Source organism: Gastrolobium bilobum, unplaced genomic scaffold (genome assembly GCF_033153095.1).
Source record: "Gastrolobium bilobum isolate Gb01-03AN ecotype WA unplaced genomic scaffold, APGP_CSIRO_Gbil_v1 utg2195, whole genome shotgun sequence".
Taxonomy (NCBI): domain Eukaryota; kingdom Viridiplantae; phylum Streptophyta; class Magnoliopsida; order Fabales; family Fabaceae; genus Gastrolobium; species Gastrolobium bilobum.
The window spans coordinates 1628781-1649850 of NW_026895782.1; the positions used below are offsets into that span (position 1 = coordinate 1628781).

Below are 21070 nucleotides of genomic sequence, written 5' to 3' on the forward strand. Positions count from 1 at the left end.
ATGGGTAAATCTACCTCATGCTTCAAACTAATCACATGCGGCGGTGATGCGGCGGAGAAGGATGATTACCAAGTATCTGAGGTGAGGTATCCCACTGATTCAGAGGTTAACTTGAGTTCAGAATACTCATACTATGTTTTTACAACATTTGATGTATGTGTGCATGTGTGGTCCGAGGTAATTTGTCTTGTTGTGGAAAATTAACGAACTTGCGCTTCTTCTGCTTCCTGCATTTGTGAATTAGTATGTTCATGTTGGATTTGGTTCTTGTTTTTCGGATTCATCTATTCCAGACTACATGTGAATGACCTATGGCTCTGTTTTTTTGGATAGCTTGAACTTTAGAATTGGAATGTAATGCAATTTTCCTCATCGTGTTTCAGTTTCAAAAGAAGTATACTGCATTCCCCCCCTCCCCCATTTTTCGTTCGCGTGATCCTTAATTTCATGAATAACAATGGATGTTGGGGAGCTGTTCACGCTCCCTATTGATATTGATAATTATCATGCTCACAAATGACCCCTAATCTGACTAATATGAATTGCTTTTTTGACTGTAAATTCATAAACATTAACTAATTTTTAAATCTGGGATCTTCGAACTTCCTTAGGATTATGATATTTGACGCTTGTTGAACAATGTTGGACCATGCTTTTACTTCATGTCTTGTGAATATAAAGTTGTAAATATATATCTGCTAGATTTTCAGATCTATGCTATTAGGTTGCACTGCTTTTTCATTGGATAAATTTTGCCCACGTGAACTCAAATAGTGGCACGTTGCACTATAGTAAATTTCATTAGATAAGTGAAAGATTCATCGAAATGCCTTTGCCTATCATATGATCGTCGAAAGAAACATAATTCATTTAGGAATTTTTTTTCTTTTTTCTTTTGGGGTTCATTTTATATCTGTCTCTAGTCTTCTGTAATGATATCTCTTGCGACATGTGGAAAAAAATCTCTGTAATTTCACATGGTAAAATTATTAAAAGCTGGAAATATTGTAAAAGCATGTTTGGTATGCAGAATTTACTTTTGCAAATTGGAAGAGTTAGTGTTTGGCTGCATTATGAATGAAATGGTTCTGCTAGGATTGAAACAGCATTCCATTTCATTCTTACATTTGAGACATAGAATCAGTGTAGAAATGAATTGGAGGAAAAAACAAAAATTATACTTATTCTAGCTTGCCTAGAATCATCAATCCCACCCTTCAATTAGGATTGTTGATTCTACTGTGAGAAATCAATACCTGGAATGTAACCATCATCAGTTTCAATCTCTTTTAGTACTAAACATAGGAATAATCATCTGTGCATAATGGAGCTAGGAATGAATTCATCCTTCTACTTCCTGTCTTCCTACGTTTGAGTCATGATGGAATACAGTAAATGCTCTTAAATTGTCTTGAATAGGATGTTTGCTTCAAACATGTTTATATTTCACGAATGGCTTCAAGTTTGTTTTTCACAGATGATTTTTTTTTTTCCTTTTAAATGTTATTCCAGATCAATGATTCCAATGATAAATGTGGCTGGAGTTTCCGCAAGAAATCTGCAAGGAACCGTGTGCTTAGCAATACTGTTATAGCAAAGGTTCCATCTTCTGCAAATAAGGAGACTTCAGAATGTACTAGTTTTAATTTTCAACCACTTCCCGAGCCTAATGTTGTCGAGAAGATTTACACAACAAATTGCTCTGATGCGAAGCCCCAGTTATCCTCCTTTGAAAGCTCACAAATTTCTGAAATACATGTCATTGAAACTGAGAGTAAGGTGGATGTCAGTCCACCAGAGTCTACTGTTATCATCATCCAGGCTGCCATCAGAGGGTTATTGGTATGTTTTCCTTTTGAGGTTTGCTGATCAGAACCTTGCTAGAAGGAACAACTGTAACATACTTTTTATGTATATCTTGTTCTCTTATTGTTTCTTTCAGGCTCAGAGAGAACTGCTACTGCTTCAGAATGTAGTGAAGTTGCAATCTGCTGTTCGTGGGCACTTGGTCCGGAGGCAAGCCATAGGAACTCTGCGTTGTGTTCAGGCCATCATGAAAATGCAGGTCCTTTTAAGAGCTCGCCGTGCTCAGCAGTTGCGTCCGGAAAATCATTTAAATTCCAAGGATGGCAAAAATGATTCCTCAGAAGCTTTGGTATTGTTGCTTAGAATTACTGATTACTAAATGCTTTGCTCACTGTGTAATAAGTTCAACGGTTCTTGCTTAATTGTTACTCTGTTGAATTTTCCTTTTTTTTTTTTTGGGGGTGGGTACTATCTTGATAATACCTCAGTAGATACTCAATATGTTTGTTGAACAGAACCGATAATTTTGCTTGAGGTCTGGAAGTATTAGTTTATTCCTCACTCTCAGATCCTTTTTCCTCCCTTCTTAACTAATACATTGAGCATTCGTTGCCACTACTTGAAACTAGGATCTCTGTTTTGTTGTTTAATAGTTGTTGTTTATTGACTCTTGCCTGAGATAAAAAAATTCATTGGGAAGAGCATTATAAGACGTGTATTGTGGCCAATTAATATACTGGAAACCCTTCTCTAAGTGTGGCCATTTATTTTTACCTTGGTTTAGGGGAATGAAAATCACATGATCAAATCAAATCTGAGGCACACTTCCATTGAGAAGCTGCTTAGCAATAGTTTTGCTCGTCAGGTATGGTAAATACGGTTTGCTTTTGTTGCCCATTTTGCATTTACATCATGTACCCTCTATTTTTCCCCCACTAAATTCCCTCCCCACTTTTTGGTACATTCAAGCTGTTGGAATCAACACCAAAGAACAAACTTATCCATTTCAAGTGCGATCCTTCTAAAGCTGATTCTGCTTGGAAATGGTTGGAGAGGTGGATGTCTGTATCATCTAAAGATATTGCAGAGGACAAGAAAACTAGTTCTCTGGCAGAGCAATCAGATGAAAGCAAAGACAGAACTTCTGTGTTTCAATTTGAAACAGGTATTCCATCTGAAGTTTTTCTCGAGTCAACTAACTCAAAGCCCACTGTTGGGGATTCGCCTCTGCTTTCTGAGGATGAAGAGAAGGTGATTACTTATGATGCTAATAACTTCAAGTTTCAAGCAAGCTGCTCCTCATCATCTATTGTAAAAGATGACTTGGATCAGGTTCCTCCTGAAAAGACAATTGCATATGATGCTAAAGTAGCATCAGCAGAAACTGATTCCTTCCAAAATGACAAAGCAGCATCAGATGCAAGTGCCCCACCAGAGCTTAATTCTTCTCATCAGAAGCCTGAAATTGATGGTGAGCAGCGCAAACGATCTTTGAAAAGATTTGCCTCAGACCAACTAGAGGCAGAAGGAAAGAAATCTGTAAATGGATCAAGAAAGGTCAGTAATCCTGCATTTATTGCTGCACAGTCCAAATTTGAAGAACTGAGTTCAATGGAGAATTCAGGTAGGACAAGCAGTTTGTCCCATCAAGATGCAGCAGTTGAATCACATGGAGATACCTCTTCTGTTGGCACAGGTACTGCATATAGATCAAAAGAGTTCTCCTGTGAGAATCCTGCTCCCAATCTTTCTAAGGTTGGTGGTTCTGAATGTGGTACTGAACTTTCTATTTCTTCTACTCTTGATTCACCTGACATATCAGAGGTTGGCGCAATGGAAAATGAGCGATATGCCAAAGATTTAGTAGAAGGGAATGGTAATCTTGAGAACACAATAATCCATAACGGTGAGGCCAATGTTCCATGTGCCATTCCAGCCTCTAACCTGTCTACCTCTGTTTTGGATCAGTCTGAGATTGTTGATGAGATCAGTGGAAATATGATTCACTCAGTGGTAGCTGTGGACTCTGAAGAACCTGTTATTGAGACTGAGAAAAATGCATCTGACCAACATAGAGAGCAGGCAGAGGCTGTTCTGCAAGATTTAAGATCATCTCCAGAAGCTTCTCCCAGAAGCCATATAACTATCCCTGAATCACAAGGAACACCTTCAAGTCAGGTATCTACAAAACCTAAAGACAGCAAAATGAACAAGACTGGATCCCGCAATAAACGTGGTGCCCTATCAGTGGGCAGTAAATCACCTGCTAATACAAATCACGATTCAGGCTCAAGAGGCAGTAGGGAGCAACTGCCTAAAGGTCAGCGGAGTGGGAAGAGGCGCAATTCATTTGGCTCAGTAAAGCCTGATCACATTGATCAAGAACCTAGAGATGATAGTAGTAACAATAATTCTCTTCCCCGTTTCATGCAAGCTACAGAATCTGCTAAGGCCAAGATCAATGCAAATAACTCTCCAAAATCAATTCCAGATGTGCATGAACGAGACATCCAAGTAAAGAAGAGACACTCCTTACCTGGTGCCACTGGTAGGCAGGTTTCTCCACGCATCCAACATTCAATTTCTCAGGCGCAGCAGAATGCTAAGGGAAACAGTGTACATTCTCCTCAAGGTAATTCTAAAGTATAAGGAATCTTCTTTGCGCTACGATTTGGAAGTCTTATGTGTGATGGAGTTTGATTAATTTTTTTTATTTTCTAACATTAACTCTCTTGTGAGCCACGGTCTGAAAGAAGTATCAGTTTTGCCTTTGACAATTTTTGCGTTCATTTTATAGTGTTTTCTATGAATTAAGTTCTTTTGTGTGTGTATTTGTAAGGGTTGTTGGTAGTAAAATTAGGACTAATTGACAAGTCCTTGTTTTGGTTGTCTATAGTCTGTCTGCATTGTTGTCATTGTTTGTCATGCCAGTAATGGAAACTGTTTTTTTATGGGGCTGGTTGAGCCGGGAAGGACACCATTGATCAAGCCAGTATGCTGCTCAACAATTCTGACAATATGTTTACAAATAACGTCTGGAATTCTGATGATATGTCATTGTATTTAGGGGGAAAAGACTATAATGTGAATGACCTTTTTTTTTGAACAGCTTGTTTTCGGGAAATTTCTTTGTTCTTAAAAATATCATCTTATGATCATCATACAAGGTAAAAAATAATGTTTGAAATACCAATTAATCGGGGTTCAAGTGGATGGCAAGGGAGGCATGAGTAGGCTGATCTTAAGCATAATTTCCATGTTAATGAAAAAATGTTGGAAACTTTCTCTGTACTGATTTTTTATGCGTAAGTTTTGGTCCTTTGAGCATTAATATTTTCGAACTTGCTGCTTAACTTTTTTCTTAGGTCAGCATCCTTGTCAATATATCAATGCTCCTCTACCATCAAGATATATATTTTTTTTTTGTGTGTGTATAGTTGCACTTTCCCTGTCTCTCCTCCTTGTTGTATAAAATTAGAATGGTGTGGGTTGTTGATTTTCAGCTTAAATCATTGGTGCACATACATGCATGTCCACACTTTCTAGAGGAAAACCTACACTTTGTAAATAGTAATGAGAAAAGAAAATAATGGTTCTGCTTTATGTGTTGTAGTACTTACCAGTTACCACTTGACCTTCTGCTTCTTTCAGAGAGAAAATGGGTGAGGTGAATTGACAGCTGAAGGATGCTGACATGCTTCTACAATATTTGATGATCAGCCGTGGAGTGGCAATTTAGAATTTCTGATTTCATTTTTTTATTTTTTTTTATTTCTTGACTCTTTGTATTCTTTGCCTCCCCTCTCTGCTTCTCCAAAGTTGAAGGTGCCACGTTTGGTTGTGACGTGTGACAGTAGAGTTCGTATGGGAACATACATAAATATGTAAAAGTGAGTGAGGCTTATGTACATTATTGCTCGTCATTATTATTATTAGTGTCATACCCAGTGGGGGCGCGATATGTAAGTTTCAGAGTTGCATATGAGATATCTTAATGTTTGTTATAGATATTTTGCTTGATTGAGAAAACTACAGATTTTTAAAAGTCATTGCCTCGATTTATTGTAATAAGCTGAAAATTTTTATTTTGACCTCAGCGCTATTTTGAAAAAATATAAAGGAAAAAATATTTGTCATTTTAATTGATATAAAGTTATGTTATTTTAAAAGAGAGATAGATACAAGAAAATATTTTTTATTTAAAATTTAAATTAAAAAAAAATCATCCATTTTTTTTTCTATGATTTTCATTTTTTGTGTCTATCTCTCTCTTAAAATGACATAATTTATGTCATTTAAAATGACAAATACTAAACTTTATTTTAAATTTTAATTTATTGTTAATGAAATTTTTTGTTATAACATAATAATTTGCTCATGGATTATTTAGACTCACTATAATTAAATTATAACAAGCTGGTGCTACGTCAAGAGCATAGTAGTTAAAGATATTGATTTATTGTTGCTATTTTATTTTTTTACGGTTTTTTTTATCAAAATATTGTTACCAATATTTTAAGGGTTTTTATGTTTTTAAGATTTTTTTATATTTTATGATTTTTTATCAACCTTAGGATTTTGTGTAAAATATCATTTTTAACTATCTTGCTCAATAAGGGTTAATATCTTGGTCAATAAGGGTTAAAATCAATATAAGAGTGGAGACCGGAGAGTGTGAAGTCAAGAGGCATAGCAGGGAATAATCGCTGTGGAAAGAGAAAATATTCCATTGCCAAGATCGTCACAAAGATTCTAGGCTAACTGATGTCTGTAGTTGGTCATAAAATGTGGTTGGTTATGTTTGAGCTTCTATGAAGTTGTTTGGTGGTGGTGGTAAGATATTGCTTTTGTGTTTTGGTGAAACTCTGACACTTAAAGTCAATATTAACCATAGATATAATATCTTATCTCACTATTGATGAGTGAGGTGAAGGCCTCTCTCATATGCAGTGACTATCAACTACTCCCGGAGAGATTTAGGATTTTTTTATTTTTTTTAGTTATTAGACCCACAAATTAGTGGCCCTAAGCTGGATAAATATCCAGAATAATAAGTAATATCAAAGAGATGATTATAGAAGAGATTCAATGATTATTACATAGATCTTAGATAAAACCAAGAGATGGTCAATGAGATAATCGTGGAAGAAAAAGTAAAGAGTATGATAATCCAATCAGATATTGAACCAACTGACATAACAGAAATATAACAACATTTGATCTAATGGTTAATGAGATATGCTACATGTGTTCACATTTCACAATATAGGGTTGAACCTTCATCCAACGTATTTCATTAATTCCTATAATTTTGATTAATGCATAAACTCAATTGAATTTGTATAATGAAAAATTATTTAATGATTGTCCTGATGTCATCTTCCAACAAAATATATTGTAATGCAAATTTCAAACTTATTATTATTTAACATTTAGTTAGTTGCGGAAATGTGCAATTCCGTGTGTAATTTATTACATCGTGTCATATAATATAGGAAAATTTTTATTTTCACCTCTTGTGATTTAATGGTGTATCACTTAATCCTTTGTGATTTTAAATTTATCATTCATACTCATTTGTGGTTAAATAAATTTACTATTTAATCTCCCGTGATCTCAAACATTCAATTACACCTATGGGGATAGCAAAAATATATCACTTAGACTCTAATGGTCTTATAAATAATTATTTTTTCTAACTTTTATTTTATATAATTATGATATGATCAAATAAACTTTTAATAAAATTAATTATTAATGATTAAAATTTAAAAAATATCTAAAGTTATTTATTTTGAAATTATTTTAAAAATCATCTTACAATTTTTTGAGTTATGTAAAAATATATATTTGCTTACCAAAAAATATATATATACATATTTAAAATTAAGAATATTATTCAAGATAAATTGAAGATGTATTAGTTAAATTTTTAAAAATATTATAACAATATCAAATAAAATAAAATAATATTTGACTAATTGTTTTCTTACCATAAAAATATAAGACCACAAGATTTAAATGTGTATCATCTTATGTGTCTGTATGCGCACGCGTGGGCGGGTGCACGTGCGTGCGTATATATGTAAAAAATACAAGGGGTCTAAGAGATATATTTTTATAAGCACAATGAATATATATGATATTTTAAAATCACAAGGAGTTAAATTGTATATTTTTGTAATCACAATAAATCTAAGTGATAAATTTAAAAGCACATAAGATCAAGTGATCAACTATGTAACCATGTGGGGTGAAAATAAAATTATCACTATAATATAATCATAGTCATGTGAGGCTCTAAATATATCCATTTTGCATAATTAATATCGTTATTTGTCAGAAACAATTAGAATCCTTATAAATTTAAATTTTTTAAATTTATTATCAATAATAATGGTATGATACCACGTCAAAATGAGTTTAGAATCCTTTTGTAATAATTACAATGTTTACGAGTAATTTTAACATTCAGCAATTATGCGATACCATATCAATTATTAACTTAAATATTATTAAATATTTGAAATTTTCCTGTAAAAGGGAAAGAAAATATTTTAATTACCAGATATTATGATTTACAATAAATTTAACAATTTTTTATTTATAAGGGTTATGAAAAATCATGTTAGATAAATAATTTTTGGCCGGACAAAAAAGAATCAAGATTTTTGACCGAGAAGAATCAGATTTTTTGATAAATTTAATGTGTTTTTTTTTTAAAAAATATATTAATGTTTGGTAAATTGAAACTATCGTGGAGGCCAAATTATTGTTATTCATACGGAAAATCTAAAAATTGACAACTTGCAAATTGGAATATCAAGCCAAAAGTATAGCCACTCACTATTTTTTTTCCTTCTAATTTATATGTATTATCAATAAATAAAATGGTTTATTTTTAAAAAGTTATTTTAGATAATTTTATCTAATGTTTATCAAAACGACGTCGTTTTGGGGTGAAAATCATGATATTTTTGTAATTTTAATTTATTTTAGGATTATAATAGTCTTTATCATTCTAATTTTTTAATTTTTCAACCTCAAAACGACGTCGTTTTGATAAACATTAGGTAAAGCTGTCTAAAGTAACATTAGATACTTTATTCTCTAAATAAAAATGTGTCACCACATTATAGAAAATATTTTCAAACTGTTTATAAAATAAAAAAATATTTTCAAACTTTTTTAAAGAAGCAACATTATAATATATAAATTAAAAAGAAAAAGTGAGTGGTGATAATTTGGGCTTGGTATTCCAATTTTGCAAGTTGTCAATTTTCAGAATTTCCATATGAATGGTGATAATTTCGGCTTGAGAGCTTTAAGATGAAAACAAAACCCTGTCAAAAGGACAACCAGGGAAAACATAGTGTAATTGGATTCTAAGCATGTGAACAGCGAAGAACTGAGATAGATAGGGGTGTGCGTGTGCGTGTGCGTGACGGTGTGGTGTGTGTAATTAAACTTATAAATAGGTGTCTGACTAGGGTTTACTCTCTCTTTCAGACACTCTTCAATCTTTTTTCTATACACACAACTTACTGAAGACGTTAATCGATTGATTTTCTAAATATGCGTGGATTACAAAAATCCAAAAGAGTTTCATGGGCTTCCGATTTAGATCTTTGTCAGGTAAAAATTATGTTTCTGTTCCGAAAACGAAATCGATCAATTCATTCATATGATCAACATCCAAATGAAAGTTTTTCTTCTGAACCCTAATCATTTTGTATTCTGTCTTCTATTAAGCCCTCTTTGCTATATCTGTCTGTAATTTTGAGGACCTTGTCTTGTTTGATACTCCGTCATCTTCTTGGGTCAATTTTTGTTGAATACCACCGATTACAATCTGATCAGTCCTTTTTTTTTTTTTTTGCCTTTGCCTTTGCCTTTGAATTGAGGTTATTACCTTCGAGAAAGTTCTTATTTCAAAACCCTTGTTAGTATTGGAGTGGATGCTCTCATGTCTAGTTTAAATTAAGCAGGACATGTGAAACGATCGGACAAATTATCGGTTATCCTTTCTTCATTCTATGTTCTTTCTCTCTCTTATCTCAGTCACTGATAAATTAAATGTGATGAGAGAAGATAAAGAGAAAGAACATTAGTACGAAGGATAGCTGCTAATTTGTTTATGAATAATTAAGATCATTTCACATCACCTGGTTATGTTAAATGATACATTGAGATGATCTATTCACGAGTTAGTCCAGTTGGAGTTTTAGTCTTGACAAGGGACGGAATGGCCTTAATTGATGTTATAAACTATCGGAGACTTCCTTACTTGTTTTGAAAATTCTAAAATATCAAACTGTTAACTGGCTCTAAATTAAGATGCTTATAAAATAGGCTTTGAATGATGGAAAAACACAAGAAGAAAAGTCAGGCGGTGGTCCAAAATATAAGTCCCTCTTTGACCATGGCTGCAGATTGCAATCTTGTAGCCTGCATTGATATGGATGTTTAGCAGTGTTTGTTCTAATGTCAGAATCGTACTTTTTCAAGATGTTGCTATTATCCTATGCATTCTAATTGTGCCTTTCTGCTTTCCACATGTTTTGGGTGGCTCCAGAAAAAGGAAAATTTTCCTTTGATGGACTAGATCTGAATTGTTTTCATTGTTTTAAATTTGAATGAATGTTCTAATTGTATGTGCTACTGATCTTGCAGATTATATTTCCAGTAATTATTGAAACTAATGTTAGCTTTAGTCTGAAAGCCTTTTGCATGCAGAAATGTGGATATTAGATTGCTTCTGTCACCCTTTAGTGGCTTATTTTCTGAATAGGTCTTAATGCTCATTCCAAACTTATCTCAAGTTTCCATTTGAGAAAGTTACTTTGAAATTTGTTAAGAGTCATATGTTAGTCTTTTGTGATTGGACATTAGTTAAAAAAGGGCCATCAGTAACTGTATTTGTTATTTCTTCAAATGTGTGCTTGTGGTTGTTAATGTTAGCAACCCCCTAATTAGGAAAATATATCTTAGAAGAAATTAGAAGCATGTGGCCTGTTAGTAGTTGGGACTATCCCAATTGACTTGTAAGTGAATTGTAAAATTTAGTTAGACAGTTAGTGATTTAGTCAGGACACTAACACTATATAAAGGAGGGAATTGATGGATTGAGGAGGCTCTTTTTTTTTTTAAGAGAAAGAACCAAAATGTTATTGAGAATGCTCCCTGTCCCTCTAAATCCCGAGAAAGAATTCTCTGGCCCTCTGCTCTAAACTGACTAAAAGATAGCCTCCTAAATCTGTCAATTCCCTGGCCTACATGCTTCTTATTATTCTAGCATATATTTTCCTATTTTGGAAGTTGCTAACAGTTAAGTAGTCTGCTTATGAGACTGTGTATATGGATTAATTGCTTCATCTGACTTTTGTTGTTCAAATAGTTGACTATGATTTTCTTATTTGCAATATTTTTTTTATTAAAAAATAACATTAATTTTGAAGTCATGCATTGCCCTGTCCAACTTCAGTTGCACTTTTCCCCTCTTTTTAAGAATTTTTGGAGCTGCTGTTCTTTTTTCTTAAAAAAGAAGAAGAAAAACACTAGTCTTCTTCATATCCCTAATGTCTGTAGTTTTCACTTCCTTTCCTTGTTCTGGTTGAATGAATTTTGTTGCTCATATGTCATACCAATATTAATGTGGTTGCATGTGTGTCCTTGGGTATGTGAAAGGTTAAAAAATAAGTTGACATTTTGTATTTCATTGCTATTACTAAGGGATGTTTTTTGGTCGAAGCTGAATCGGTAGAGTTCTGCAACTAAGAAGTCTTTGTTGTCTTTAACTCTAAAATTTTGTTCTTTTCTGTTTGAAAGGAGACTAATTTCAAGACCTCAGCCACTTCCAACATGGGAGGGCAAGTCATAGTTATATTTTCTGGAGATGTACCGCTAGTGCATGCAGAAGTATAGGAGGAACAGGTGGCAAAAATTCTTGGTTGACCAGCCTATTAACTCAGACATCACCTTTCAGAGTGTAATTGAATATAAGTTGTATGGGGTCTTTGAGGTATGACACTGGGATAAAGAGGTGGAGGTGGCAGGATCCGATCAGAGACATTTTGAAACAGCTTGCAGTTTGGATTTAAGAATCTGTTTTAGCTTCTCAACAAGGATCTTAACTTGGGGTTACACCAAGTTTCTGTGCAGAGTCATTGAAAGAAGACCAGACTCACTTGTGGGCAAATCTTTCATGATATGTCCAGTTTTAATGAGAGGAATCAATATCTTGTGTAGTAGCTGGTCAAGTTTGTAATCTTTGTTGTTATTAAATACTGTTCCTATCTAGGTAGGGGAGGTTCTGGATGTAGTTTTTCTGAGTCCTATACCAGGATGTGAAAATCTCAAAAAATATTGAGGAACAGAAGATATTGGTTCCTGGCCTTTTAGGTATCTATTAGATGAAACTTATGGATGGCAAATTTAGAACCTTTAAGTTCTTTAGAATGTCCCCTACAAATTTGATTGAGTAGGGGCTTTTGATATGGATACAATCACTCTGAATGCCTTTGTTTCTATGTTTGATCAGAATGTGCTAAATTATTTTGGCTAAGTCTTGTTGTGTTGTGTTCTAATGACAACAGTTCACATTCTTCTTGAATTTGTTAAGTATTGTATTGAATAATATTAATTTTTCTTTCAAATGTGACAAGTGAAAGTTATCATGATGGTACAGTCGAGGATGTGAATTCATTTTGTGCACCAGTATCATATTTTTATGAGTGGTATTTGTCTTTTCTCCATGTATTTGTGGTTTGTACACAATGAGCTTGTGTCATTTGACTATATATAGCCCCTTTAGGGACAAGATGATTTTCTCTATTCTGTGAATGCGTGTTATCTCCGTTCCGGTACTTGATGTTGTAATGAGTAGACAGAATCAATAATTAATCATTTTAAAAAATGCTGCTTAAATATTGGTTATGAATAAATGATAGAAGAGAGCTAACTGGGAAAAGACTAATGCTCTTTTGTTAAACAGGTTAAGTTATTCTTGTCAGAGGAATCTCCTTCACAAGTGGGGATAAATTCTCAAGATCACCTTCAAGCGAAGACATCATTGCTGTTGCATGCGGGCGGAGCAGGTTCTGATGACATTCTGCCTCCTGGCTTTGAGGGAACTCATGCTTCCAGTCAGTTCGAGATTACACTGTCCCAAATACCTGTTATTAAGTGGATTAATCCGCCAAAGGTAGTTTTGTTTCTTAATTCTATGCTAAACAGTTTAGTTAGTAGTTTTCACTATTATCAATATTTGAAAATGGCTGGAAGAAAGTAAGAGCAAAACGAAGGTAAAATGCATGAGTTTGGCTTCAATATAATGCTTAGTTTTATAATTCTCCCAGATTGTGCTAAATCTCACATGGCAAGTGGTGGCTGGGGAAGAAAGCAAAGAGGTGGAGGATCAACATAAGAGGGAGATGAGAGTTCTTGAAGCTATTTATCCTCGCGTATCTTCCATTCCTCCAAAGTATGAATCTTCTCTTGCCCTGTGCAATAAATTTTCATGTTTTGTGATCTAACGGGTATTTTTATTTTTTCTTGCATGTAGCCCCTCTGTTTCAATGGATGTTGAAGATTCCCATTTCATTGATGATCAAACCGCTTTGATACCAATTACGCCTATTGAAGATGAAGATGCGGCGGCAGATGCATTATCTGATTCCTTAGATGTTTCACAGTCTCGTGAATTAACCCCTGGCATATTGAAGGGTTCAAATTCTGCTACAAATATGCAGTTAGCTCGTGGTCTAGTATCAGATGTAGCTGCTGCATCTGTTGCTTTAACTAACATAGTGAAGAGCAATGAACATGGAAATTTGATTGACCATGAATTACTTAATAATATTCTCAACAATCCAGAAGTGATTGAGAAGTTGGTTAGAGATTATGGAGTTACTAACAATTCACAATATGTACATAATGTGGGGTCAATTTCGTCTTCGGTGGCTTTTTCACATCCTCCTATTCCTATTAATCAAGGTGAAACCACTACACCTTCATCAGTTGCTTTTTCAGCTACTTCTTCCTATACTCCCCCAACTGTAGGTCAGGTGGGACCTGTTTCTACCCAATGGCTTCCTAGGCCTGCAGTGAGTTCAGTTATTGTTTCTTCTCCCGTTGAGGTCCCTTCAACAAAGGATGCTAACTACTATAAGAGCTTAATTCAACAACATGGAGGAGATAAACAAGAAACACTTGCATACTCCAGTAATCATACGACCCAGCAGCCAATAACAAACTATGAAACAGCATACCATCGTAGAACAAAGGTGTCAAAACCAAAGATAATGAAGCCATGTATCTTCTTTAACAGTTCTAGAGGATGTCGGAATGGAGCTAATTGTGCATACCAGCATGATGCATCATTCCAGCCAAGAGGTGGTTCTGTGACAGGGTTACAAAATTCAAAGAGAATGAAAATGGATAATGAGATTAGCAGTTAATTGAACTTTCAATTGGCTGGTGGTGTTGGTTGCCATACATTTTGATGAGGCGGACTGAATGTCATACTTCTTGATATGGTCAAGTTAGCATTTTATAAGTGATTTGTGAGCCTAATTTACTACTAGTTTTTAATCTTACATTTATCATTTTTGAATGGAAGGCTCCACTTCATTTTCTTTCCTTGATTGAAATCTGCAAAAATTTCTGTTTTTCATGATCTATCTTCATTCATGATTGTATTTCAGAATGAGCCTTGATGTTACAACTAATTGCAGGTTCCATAAGCTTGATGATGTATTGATTTTCTTTTTATGTACTGTGACGATATACTTTGGATTTTTGTACATTTCAATATGTTTTGATGTTAATATTGGCAATAATGGAAAGAAAAACGTTCAATTTTTGCTCATTGCGGGTGCTAAAGTATTTGGATCCTTGAAATGATAGTCATTTTGAGGCAAGAAGTTACACCAATCAACAAATGTCACGAAAGCACAACTTATGCATTTTTATTAACCTTTGCTACATTTTCTTCTTCGATCTCTCTCTCTCCGACACACTACGGCACATAAAGAAAGCTCATTAACCAAATGATTATTGTTTTTAACACCTTGGCAGAGAAACACATTTCTCTGAAAATTTTGCTCTAGTTTCCATGGATTTAGTTTATCTTCTTTTTCTTTGCCAAACCCTCGCTTTGTCTTTTGGGTGAACCTGGCTCCGAGGGTCCTGGAAAAAATGTATGAACATGCCAATCTGGGATCTAGCGAATTTTTTATTTTTATATTAGTATTTTCTTGGACTAGTTCTTTTAACTTGCCGATTCCATTTTCTGTTTGTGGATCCTGTCTTTTAACTTGTCCTGTCTACAATGAAATGATAAGATAATTAAGTACTTTAATAGATGATAATTGAATTAAATATAATTATTATTTTTCTTATAATTGAGATTATTCATTGATTTTCTTACTCTCTCTTTTTTTCAAAATTTAATGATGAATATTTTGAAATATTGAGAATAATTCACCTCCTACATAATAAAATAGATTTCTCATGTTTTAGAGTGAGGTAACTCGGGAGAGACTATATTTAAAATATTTTTTCCTTACAATATTTTATAATTATTTTATTATCATTAAATCAAAATCAAATAAATAAGGGGTTTGCATTTGTCATTTAACATGACACAACAAACTTTCCTACACACACAACATTTTGTGGGGCCCACACTTTTTGAAGAAAAAAAAATTACGGCACGCAAAACGAATCTCTATAACGTTACAGAATCATTTTTCCTACAACATAACTCTTATAAAACCCAATAAATAACATCAAATAAAAATTATTGACTTGATTATAATCCAATAATAATGAGAAAAAAGAGATTATAAATACAACATCTCTCCTTAATGTATTCTCTTTTTTATATGGCATGTACTTTTAGTTAAATATCGCATCCCCCTTCTGCTCATCTGGCCGATGGTTACATGGGTTTGCTTGTAAACTTGGTGTCTGCTCAGCTTTCAAAGCCGAATTGTGGGAAATCCTTCGGGGTTTAGAGATTGCGTGGCGTGAAGGATTTCGTAATATTGAAGTTGAGAGTGATTCAAAGAGTGCTATCTCTGTGCTCACCAAGGATGGTGCAGCAGTCCGTGAGGGTCATCTGATTACTCGAATACGGACATGGTTATAAAAAAATTGGAGAATAAAGTTGAGCCATATTTATAGAGAGGGTAATACTTGTGCAGATTGGATGACTAACTATATTCTGAATGCTAAAGAGGGTGTTAATATTGTTTCTTGTGAGGCTCCTCCTACTGGTGTTTCTTGGCTGTATTTAGCGGATCTCTCTTCTGTGGGAAGAGATCGTGCTGTAGTTGTTGTTTAGTTTCTTGTTTGTTTTGGGCTTTAGCCCTTTTATTTACCAAAAAAAAAAATATATATATCGCATCCCCCTTTCTTTTTTTTATTTTCATTTATTATTTATTTTCTATTAACTCTTATTTTTATCTGTTTTCAAATCTTATTTTTTAAAGAAAATATTGGTAATTTAAAATAAAATTAGATATCACATAAGCACTGTTGAATAAACAATTACTATAATTTATATTAGTTACCTTAAATACATATTAATCTTTTAATAAAAAAAATCATGGGGAATAATAACTAGTTTTTGACAAAAATGAACCCAAACTTCCAAACGTCTGCCACTCTTAGGGAGCGTTTGGTACTAGAGAAGTTTTTTATTTCTGAAGACAAAAATCTCAGAATATGATGGATAATTTTTTTGCTTGGGTAAGTTATGAAAAGGTGTTTGGTAAGCAAAAAATTTGCCAGGAAAGTTGAGTAATTTTTACTAATGCTACGTTTGTTGCCAGGAAAGTTGAGTAATTTTTACTAATGCTACATTTGGTTGATGGTGAAATATGAATGGGGATGTGTTATGAAATTAAGAAATTACCCCAAAATGTTAAAATATTATAATCAATTTCGGTAATAAACGTACGTTTTAGCACTTAATTGTAGTTTTGAAATTTTGCTTCAGAAAATTTTGTTGAAACCCCCCTTCATCTCTCTGGCACAGGTTGCTGTTGAATATGCATTTGGGTGTATTTGGTTCTGCAAATGGGGTGTGTATCAACAGTAATGCAGCTGATATTGGCTGTCACAATGAAAGGAGTTGTAGTCTATGGTGGTTCTTTGTTTAACATGACATGTTACTATGGTGGTTCTTCTGGGACCCTACCCGTACAAAGCTATCAACAGGTATTATGGGGAAGAACAAACCACACGATGCAGACGATGCGGACGAAGACGAAGACAAGCTCTACTCCAAAGTAGATCTCATGATGTCGTGTTTAAGCCACACATTTTTAATCACTTCTGTCTTGTTCAGAGAAGTTGTACCCCACATATACTTTTTTTCAGGGCATTTTTGTCCATAAATCATAAAATGAGTTTCTCCGTTAGTTGGATAAAAAAAATACCACACTAGAAATCGCATAATTTTTGTCCATTGCCCCGTTGAGAACAAAATGCATGGGAGACATAATATACCGGTATTTTGATATTTGAGGAAATACCAAACATGGTTAAAATATTTTATCTATCTCACTTTCCCAACAATCTTATAAGATTCCTCGTACCAAACAGTCTTAGAGTGAACATTTGGTAGAGGAAAAAAAATTTTATTTATAGGAATCACAATTCTTGCAAAAATGTTAGAAAAGTGAATTTCTCATGAATATTACGAAAAAGTTATTTAACAGGCCAAAATATTCACAGGAATGTTGACTCAAGTTTTCGGATTCTATGTTTGTTTGATTGAGAATGTAGCTGATTTTACAAAAGGGAAACCTTAAAAAAAAAAACCCTATAACTTTCCTCATAATCATTTATCCTCTCCCCAAAATTTTGAATCATTTACCCCCCTTGACTTAAAGTTTTTTTATCACTTAACCCATATGATAAAGAAACTTTAAGTAAGGGATAAGTAATAAAAAATTTAATTAAAAGTGTAAATGATTCAAAAAAATTGTGAGGGATACGTGATAATTGAGAAAACTCATAGGTTTGTTTTGAAGTTTTCCCTTCACAAAATTAACATTTGATGAATATTTTAAAAAAAAAATCTGATATGCCACAAAGGCAAGAGAACTCACCGGAGCCAAGCGAACATGAAAGGGAAGCAGCGCGAAACAAAGATTGTGGCTGTTGATTCAACATCGTAATCAGATGATGGTGGAGTTGGGGTCATCGGAGTGAAACGACGCGAAGCAGAGAGGAAGCCAATAAAGGCATTGTGGAAGGGAAAAGAGGAACTCACAATTTTGTGAAGCAGGATATCATGGCAGGGCTTTAACAAGAACAAGAAAGTGTCCGGTAAAATATGTAAAAATTTTCCACCAAGTAGGAATACGATAATATCACTCACCCGATGATATTATTACATGAGTTTCTTATTATCAAACATCCGTAACTACGATTTCCAATATGAGTTTCTGGAATCTAAAATTTATCTCTATACCAAACGGCCCTAAAGATTGTTTATAGGGAAAAATATGTCTTCTATTATAAGAAATAAAGTTATTCCTATAACTCTAAAATAACATCATTTTGAGGTTTAGGATTAAAAATAAAAGTTTATTTTTTCTAAAGCTATTTTAAATAATTTTGTCTAATGTTTATCAAAATAATGTCATTTTGGTGTGAAAATCATTGCATATTTATAATTATAATTTATTTCAGATTTATAATAATTTTTATCATTCTAATTTTTTAATTTTTCAACTCAAAATAATGTTGTTTCAATGAATATTAAAAAAAATTATGTAAAATAGTATTAGATTTTTTTTATCAAAAAATAAAGGTTTATTATTTCTCTTGTGACAAAAAATAATGTTATGTCTTGGTCATTTTGTTGTTTTTGTTATCTAACGACGGAGATTATTTTCCCCAATTTTCAGAAAACGAAACCCTAAACCCATTATTCCGATAAACTTGTTCGCCGTCTGATTTCTTCATCATCTTGATTAAGCTTTCTGGGTTTATCCGTCTGGGTTTCTCCGATTACACAAAATTAGCCCCTTCCGTGAGAGAGTCAGACAGAGAGAGAGAGAGATCGTGAAAATGTTGAAGTTCCTATCAAGAGTGAGGATCGAGTACAATGCCTTGGACCCGCGAACAGCATCGTGTATGGAGTTTCTGGCACAATGCAACTCACGAAAGGCGAAAGAATCAAACCCTGCGTGTGAAGTGGAGGTGAAGCGTGGAATCGTCGACCACCCGCCGCAGATAACGGTGACATTCGTGAATGGGGTTGAAGAAATGTTCGATGCAACATTGACACCTGCCCAGAACATAAGGAACATGATTCTCGAAAAGGGTCAGCTCCTCGAGACCGAACAGATGTTCCGAGAAGCAGGGGAACCCTGGCCTGTTATCATCCCCGAGGAGGAGCTGTCTCAGCCTGCACCCGGTACCAAAGTGCGTTTTCTTTTTCCTTTTTCCTTTCTTTATTTTTATCTATTTCGTTGTTTTTAATTATACATCTTGAATTACCTTTATTGCCATGAAGGCATCATTACATTGAAGGAATCAAATTTGAATAGCAGATATGGCATTTAATCTTACTAAGCATGATATCTGCATTCCTAGGAGCAGCAAGTATGATGATTTTCATTTTTCCCAGTCAGTGATACATTGTGTACTTTGAAAGCATTTCATGTCTATGTTTTTGTATCAGATGGAAGGGAAGTGATAATTTTAAGATAGGTTGAGGTTTTCACAATATTGTTCTTTGGGTTCATTGATTTTTCTCTTTTTAGTTTTGGTTATGGGTGAGTGCGTGCGTAATAAGTTGTGGAATCCCGCAAGAAGAAAACCAGCCATATTAACAAAAGTATTTTTTGGTGGACTCCTGAGTTTTCCTATAAGGCAATTAGTGGTATTTTTGTGGGTGATACAATGGACTTAATTGTTATCATGCTATATGATAATTGTTTTGCAGATTCATAAATAGTAATTGGTAGTGATATATCTTTATGTGGTTACTTATGCTTGTACAATTTCAATGTATCTGCATGGTTTTACGATTTCTGTTTCAATAACTAAGTGATATGGTTTCGGGTTTAGTATGGCTTTTATTAACTATCTTCAATAGCACACCTGTTTGTGGAAACTGAATATGGTCTACAACTATAACAGTTTTAACTTTTAATTGATTTTTGTGTGTTTTATGTGCCCCTTCTTTCAGCCAAGGAAAGCAGAAGAGAAGAAGCAGTAGGTAATATTTGTTGAGCGTAGTAACTGCCAACAATTGTTCTGGATTTTGTCACATTTTCTCTTATTTATTTTTGGTAAAGAATATGGCATCTGATCACTGCTGCTGCTGCATGCCTTGTTGTATTTGAGGACTAAATTATTGAGTACATAATTATATTTGATTTGCATAATAATTGATGTCTCTGAATTCCAGAGTTTTGTTTGTGGTTGATAGTTACTAATGTAGCTTTTTCAACTTCAAAATATCTTTGCACAAAGCTATCAAATGATATTTGATTATTGATTCAAAAGTACAACTTACAACTTCAAAATGCCTTTGAAGTTTGGCTTGCAGTATTTTTATATTTCAGAGGGTGATAACTGTTGGCATACAATGCTTGTGTGCATTCTTTGGTAGGGTTTCCTTACTGACCCGATTACAATTTTCCTACAATTCTCGTTTTTGTGTCTGCTACTGCAAAGCAGCTACATGATGATCCTGTGGCGTGAGTGCTATTTAAAATCTAAACTTAAGCACAACTATGACCGAAAGTCCAAAATGGATAAATCTCGGAAATCATTTTTCCTATTCTTTTTAAGTGATAATTTTGCGAAATTTCTCTGCGTACGCCAACTCTGAGGTTGTTTGTGGTTTGAAAATCAATTTAGCTAAAATTGGTTTGGTGGGTATTAATTGGGATAAGTGGACTTTTTGTTCTCTTCTATCTTTTGTATTTCATGTAAACAGTGGTGAATGATGTGTGAATTAAACTTGATGGAGGGAATGAAAAATAGAGGATTTGAACAAATGATTACGTACGGGACTAAATTAATTAAATGATTACGTACGGGACTAAATTAATTTAATGTATATTTTAATGGACTAAAATAGAATTTTATTCAAAATTAGAATGGTGCTTTAATTTTCCTTTGGGCTTATATTACCCTAACTCAGGCTTGATCGTTCAGCATCTTTCATTCATGACGTTTTCCTATTTCGAATTTTAGTTGGAGAGCTTAGGTGATTGAGAGAATTGTGAAG

General features: G+C 33.8%; 3 protein-coding genes across 4 annotated transcripts; all 3 read left to right on the forward strand.

Moving 5' to 3' along the window:
- On the forward strand, window positions 1–5835 carry LOC133295929 (protein IQ-DOMAIN 32-like). Of its 2 annotated transcripts, XM_061494859.1 has the most exons (7): window positions 1–81; window positions 1513–1842; window positions 1943–2155; window positions 2591–2671; window positions 2776–3057; window positions 3139–4438; window positions 5458–5835. In XM_061494859.1, the coding sequence occupies exons 1-7, from the start codon at window positions 1–3 to the stop codon at window positions 5475–5477; spliced, it is 2307 nt and encodes a 768-aa protein (XP_061350843.1). In that variant the 3' UTR covers window positions 5478–5835. The 2 variants fall into 2 exon arrangements, with proteins under 2 accessions (XP_061350843.1, XP_061350842.1); XM_061494858.1 differs by having other exon boundaries at window positions 2776–4438.
- A 3341-nt stretch (window positions 5836–9176) lies between these two features.
- LOC133295899 (zinc finger CCCH domain-containing protein 6) lies at window positions 9177–14617 on the forward strand. The gene is made up of 4 exons (XM_061494804.1): window positions 9177–9441; window positions 12800–13009; window positions 13164–13288; window positions 13370–14617. Exons 1-4 carry the CDS (start codon window positions 9382–9384, stop codon window positions 14262–14264), a joined length of 1290 nt encoding a protein of 429 aa, XP_061350788.1. The 5' UTR covers window positions 9177–9381; the 3' UTR covers window positions 14265–14617.
- A 4070-nt stretch (window positions 14618–18687) lies between these two features.
- LOC133295944 (uncharacterized) lies at window positions 18688–20237 on the forward strand. Its single transcript, XM_061494881.1, has 2 exons — window positions 18688–19251; window positions 20021–20237. The coding sequence occupies exons 1-2, from the start codon at window positions 18895–18897 to the stop codon at window positions 20048–20050; spliced, it is 387 nt and encodes a 128-aa protein (XP_061350865.1). The 5' UTR covers window positions 18688–18894; the 3' UTR covers window positions 20051–20237.
- The last annotated feature ends 833 nt before the right edge of the window (window positions 20238–21070 follow it).

Coding starts and splice junctions, on each gene's coding strand:
- LOC133295929 (XM_061494858.1), top strand. CDS start 1: ATGGGTAAATCTACCTCATGCTTCAAACTAATCACATGCGGCGGTGAT. Junction 82..1,512: donor ATGATTACCAAGTATCTGAG/GTGAGGTATCCC, acceptor ATGTTATTCCAG/ATCAATGATTCCAATGATAA. Junction 2,672..2,775: donor GCAATAGTTTTGCTCGTCAG/GTATGGTAAATA, acceptor GGTACATTCAAG/CTGTTGGAATCAACACCAAA.
- LOC133295944 (XM_061494881.1), top strand. CDS start 18,895: ATGTTGAAGTTCCTATCAAGAGTGAGGATCGAGTACAATGCCTTGGAC. Junction 19,252..20,020: donor AGCCTGCACCCGGTACCAAA/GTGCGTTTTCTT, acceptor CCCTTCTTTCAG/CCAAGGAAAGCAGAAGAGAA.
- LOC133295899 (XM_061494804.1), top strand. CDS start 9,382: ATGCGTGGATTACAAAAATCCAAAAGAGTTTCATGGGCTTCCGATTTA. Junction 9,442..12,799: donor CCGATTTAGATCTTTGTCAG/GTAAAAATTATG, acceptor TTTGTTAAACAG/GTTAAGTTATTCTTGTCAGA. Junction 13,010..13,163: donor AGTGGATTAATCCGCCAAAG/GTAGTTTTGTTT, acceptor TAATTCTCCCAG/ATTGTGCTAAATCTCACATG.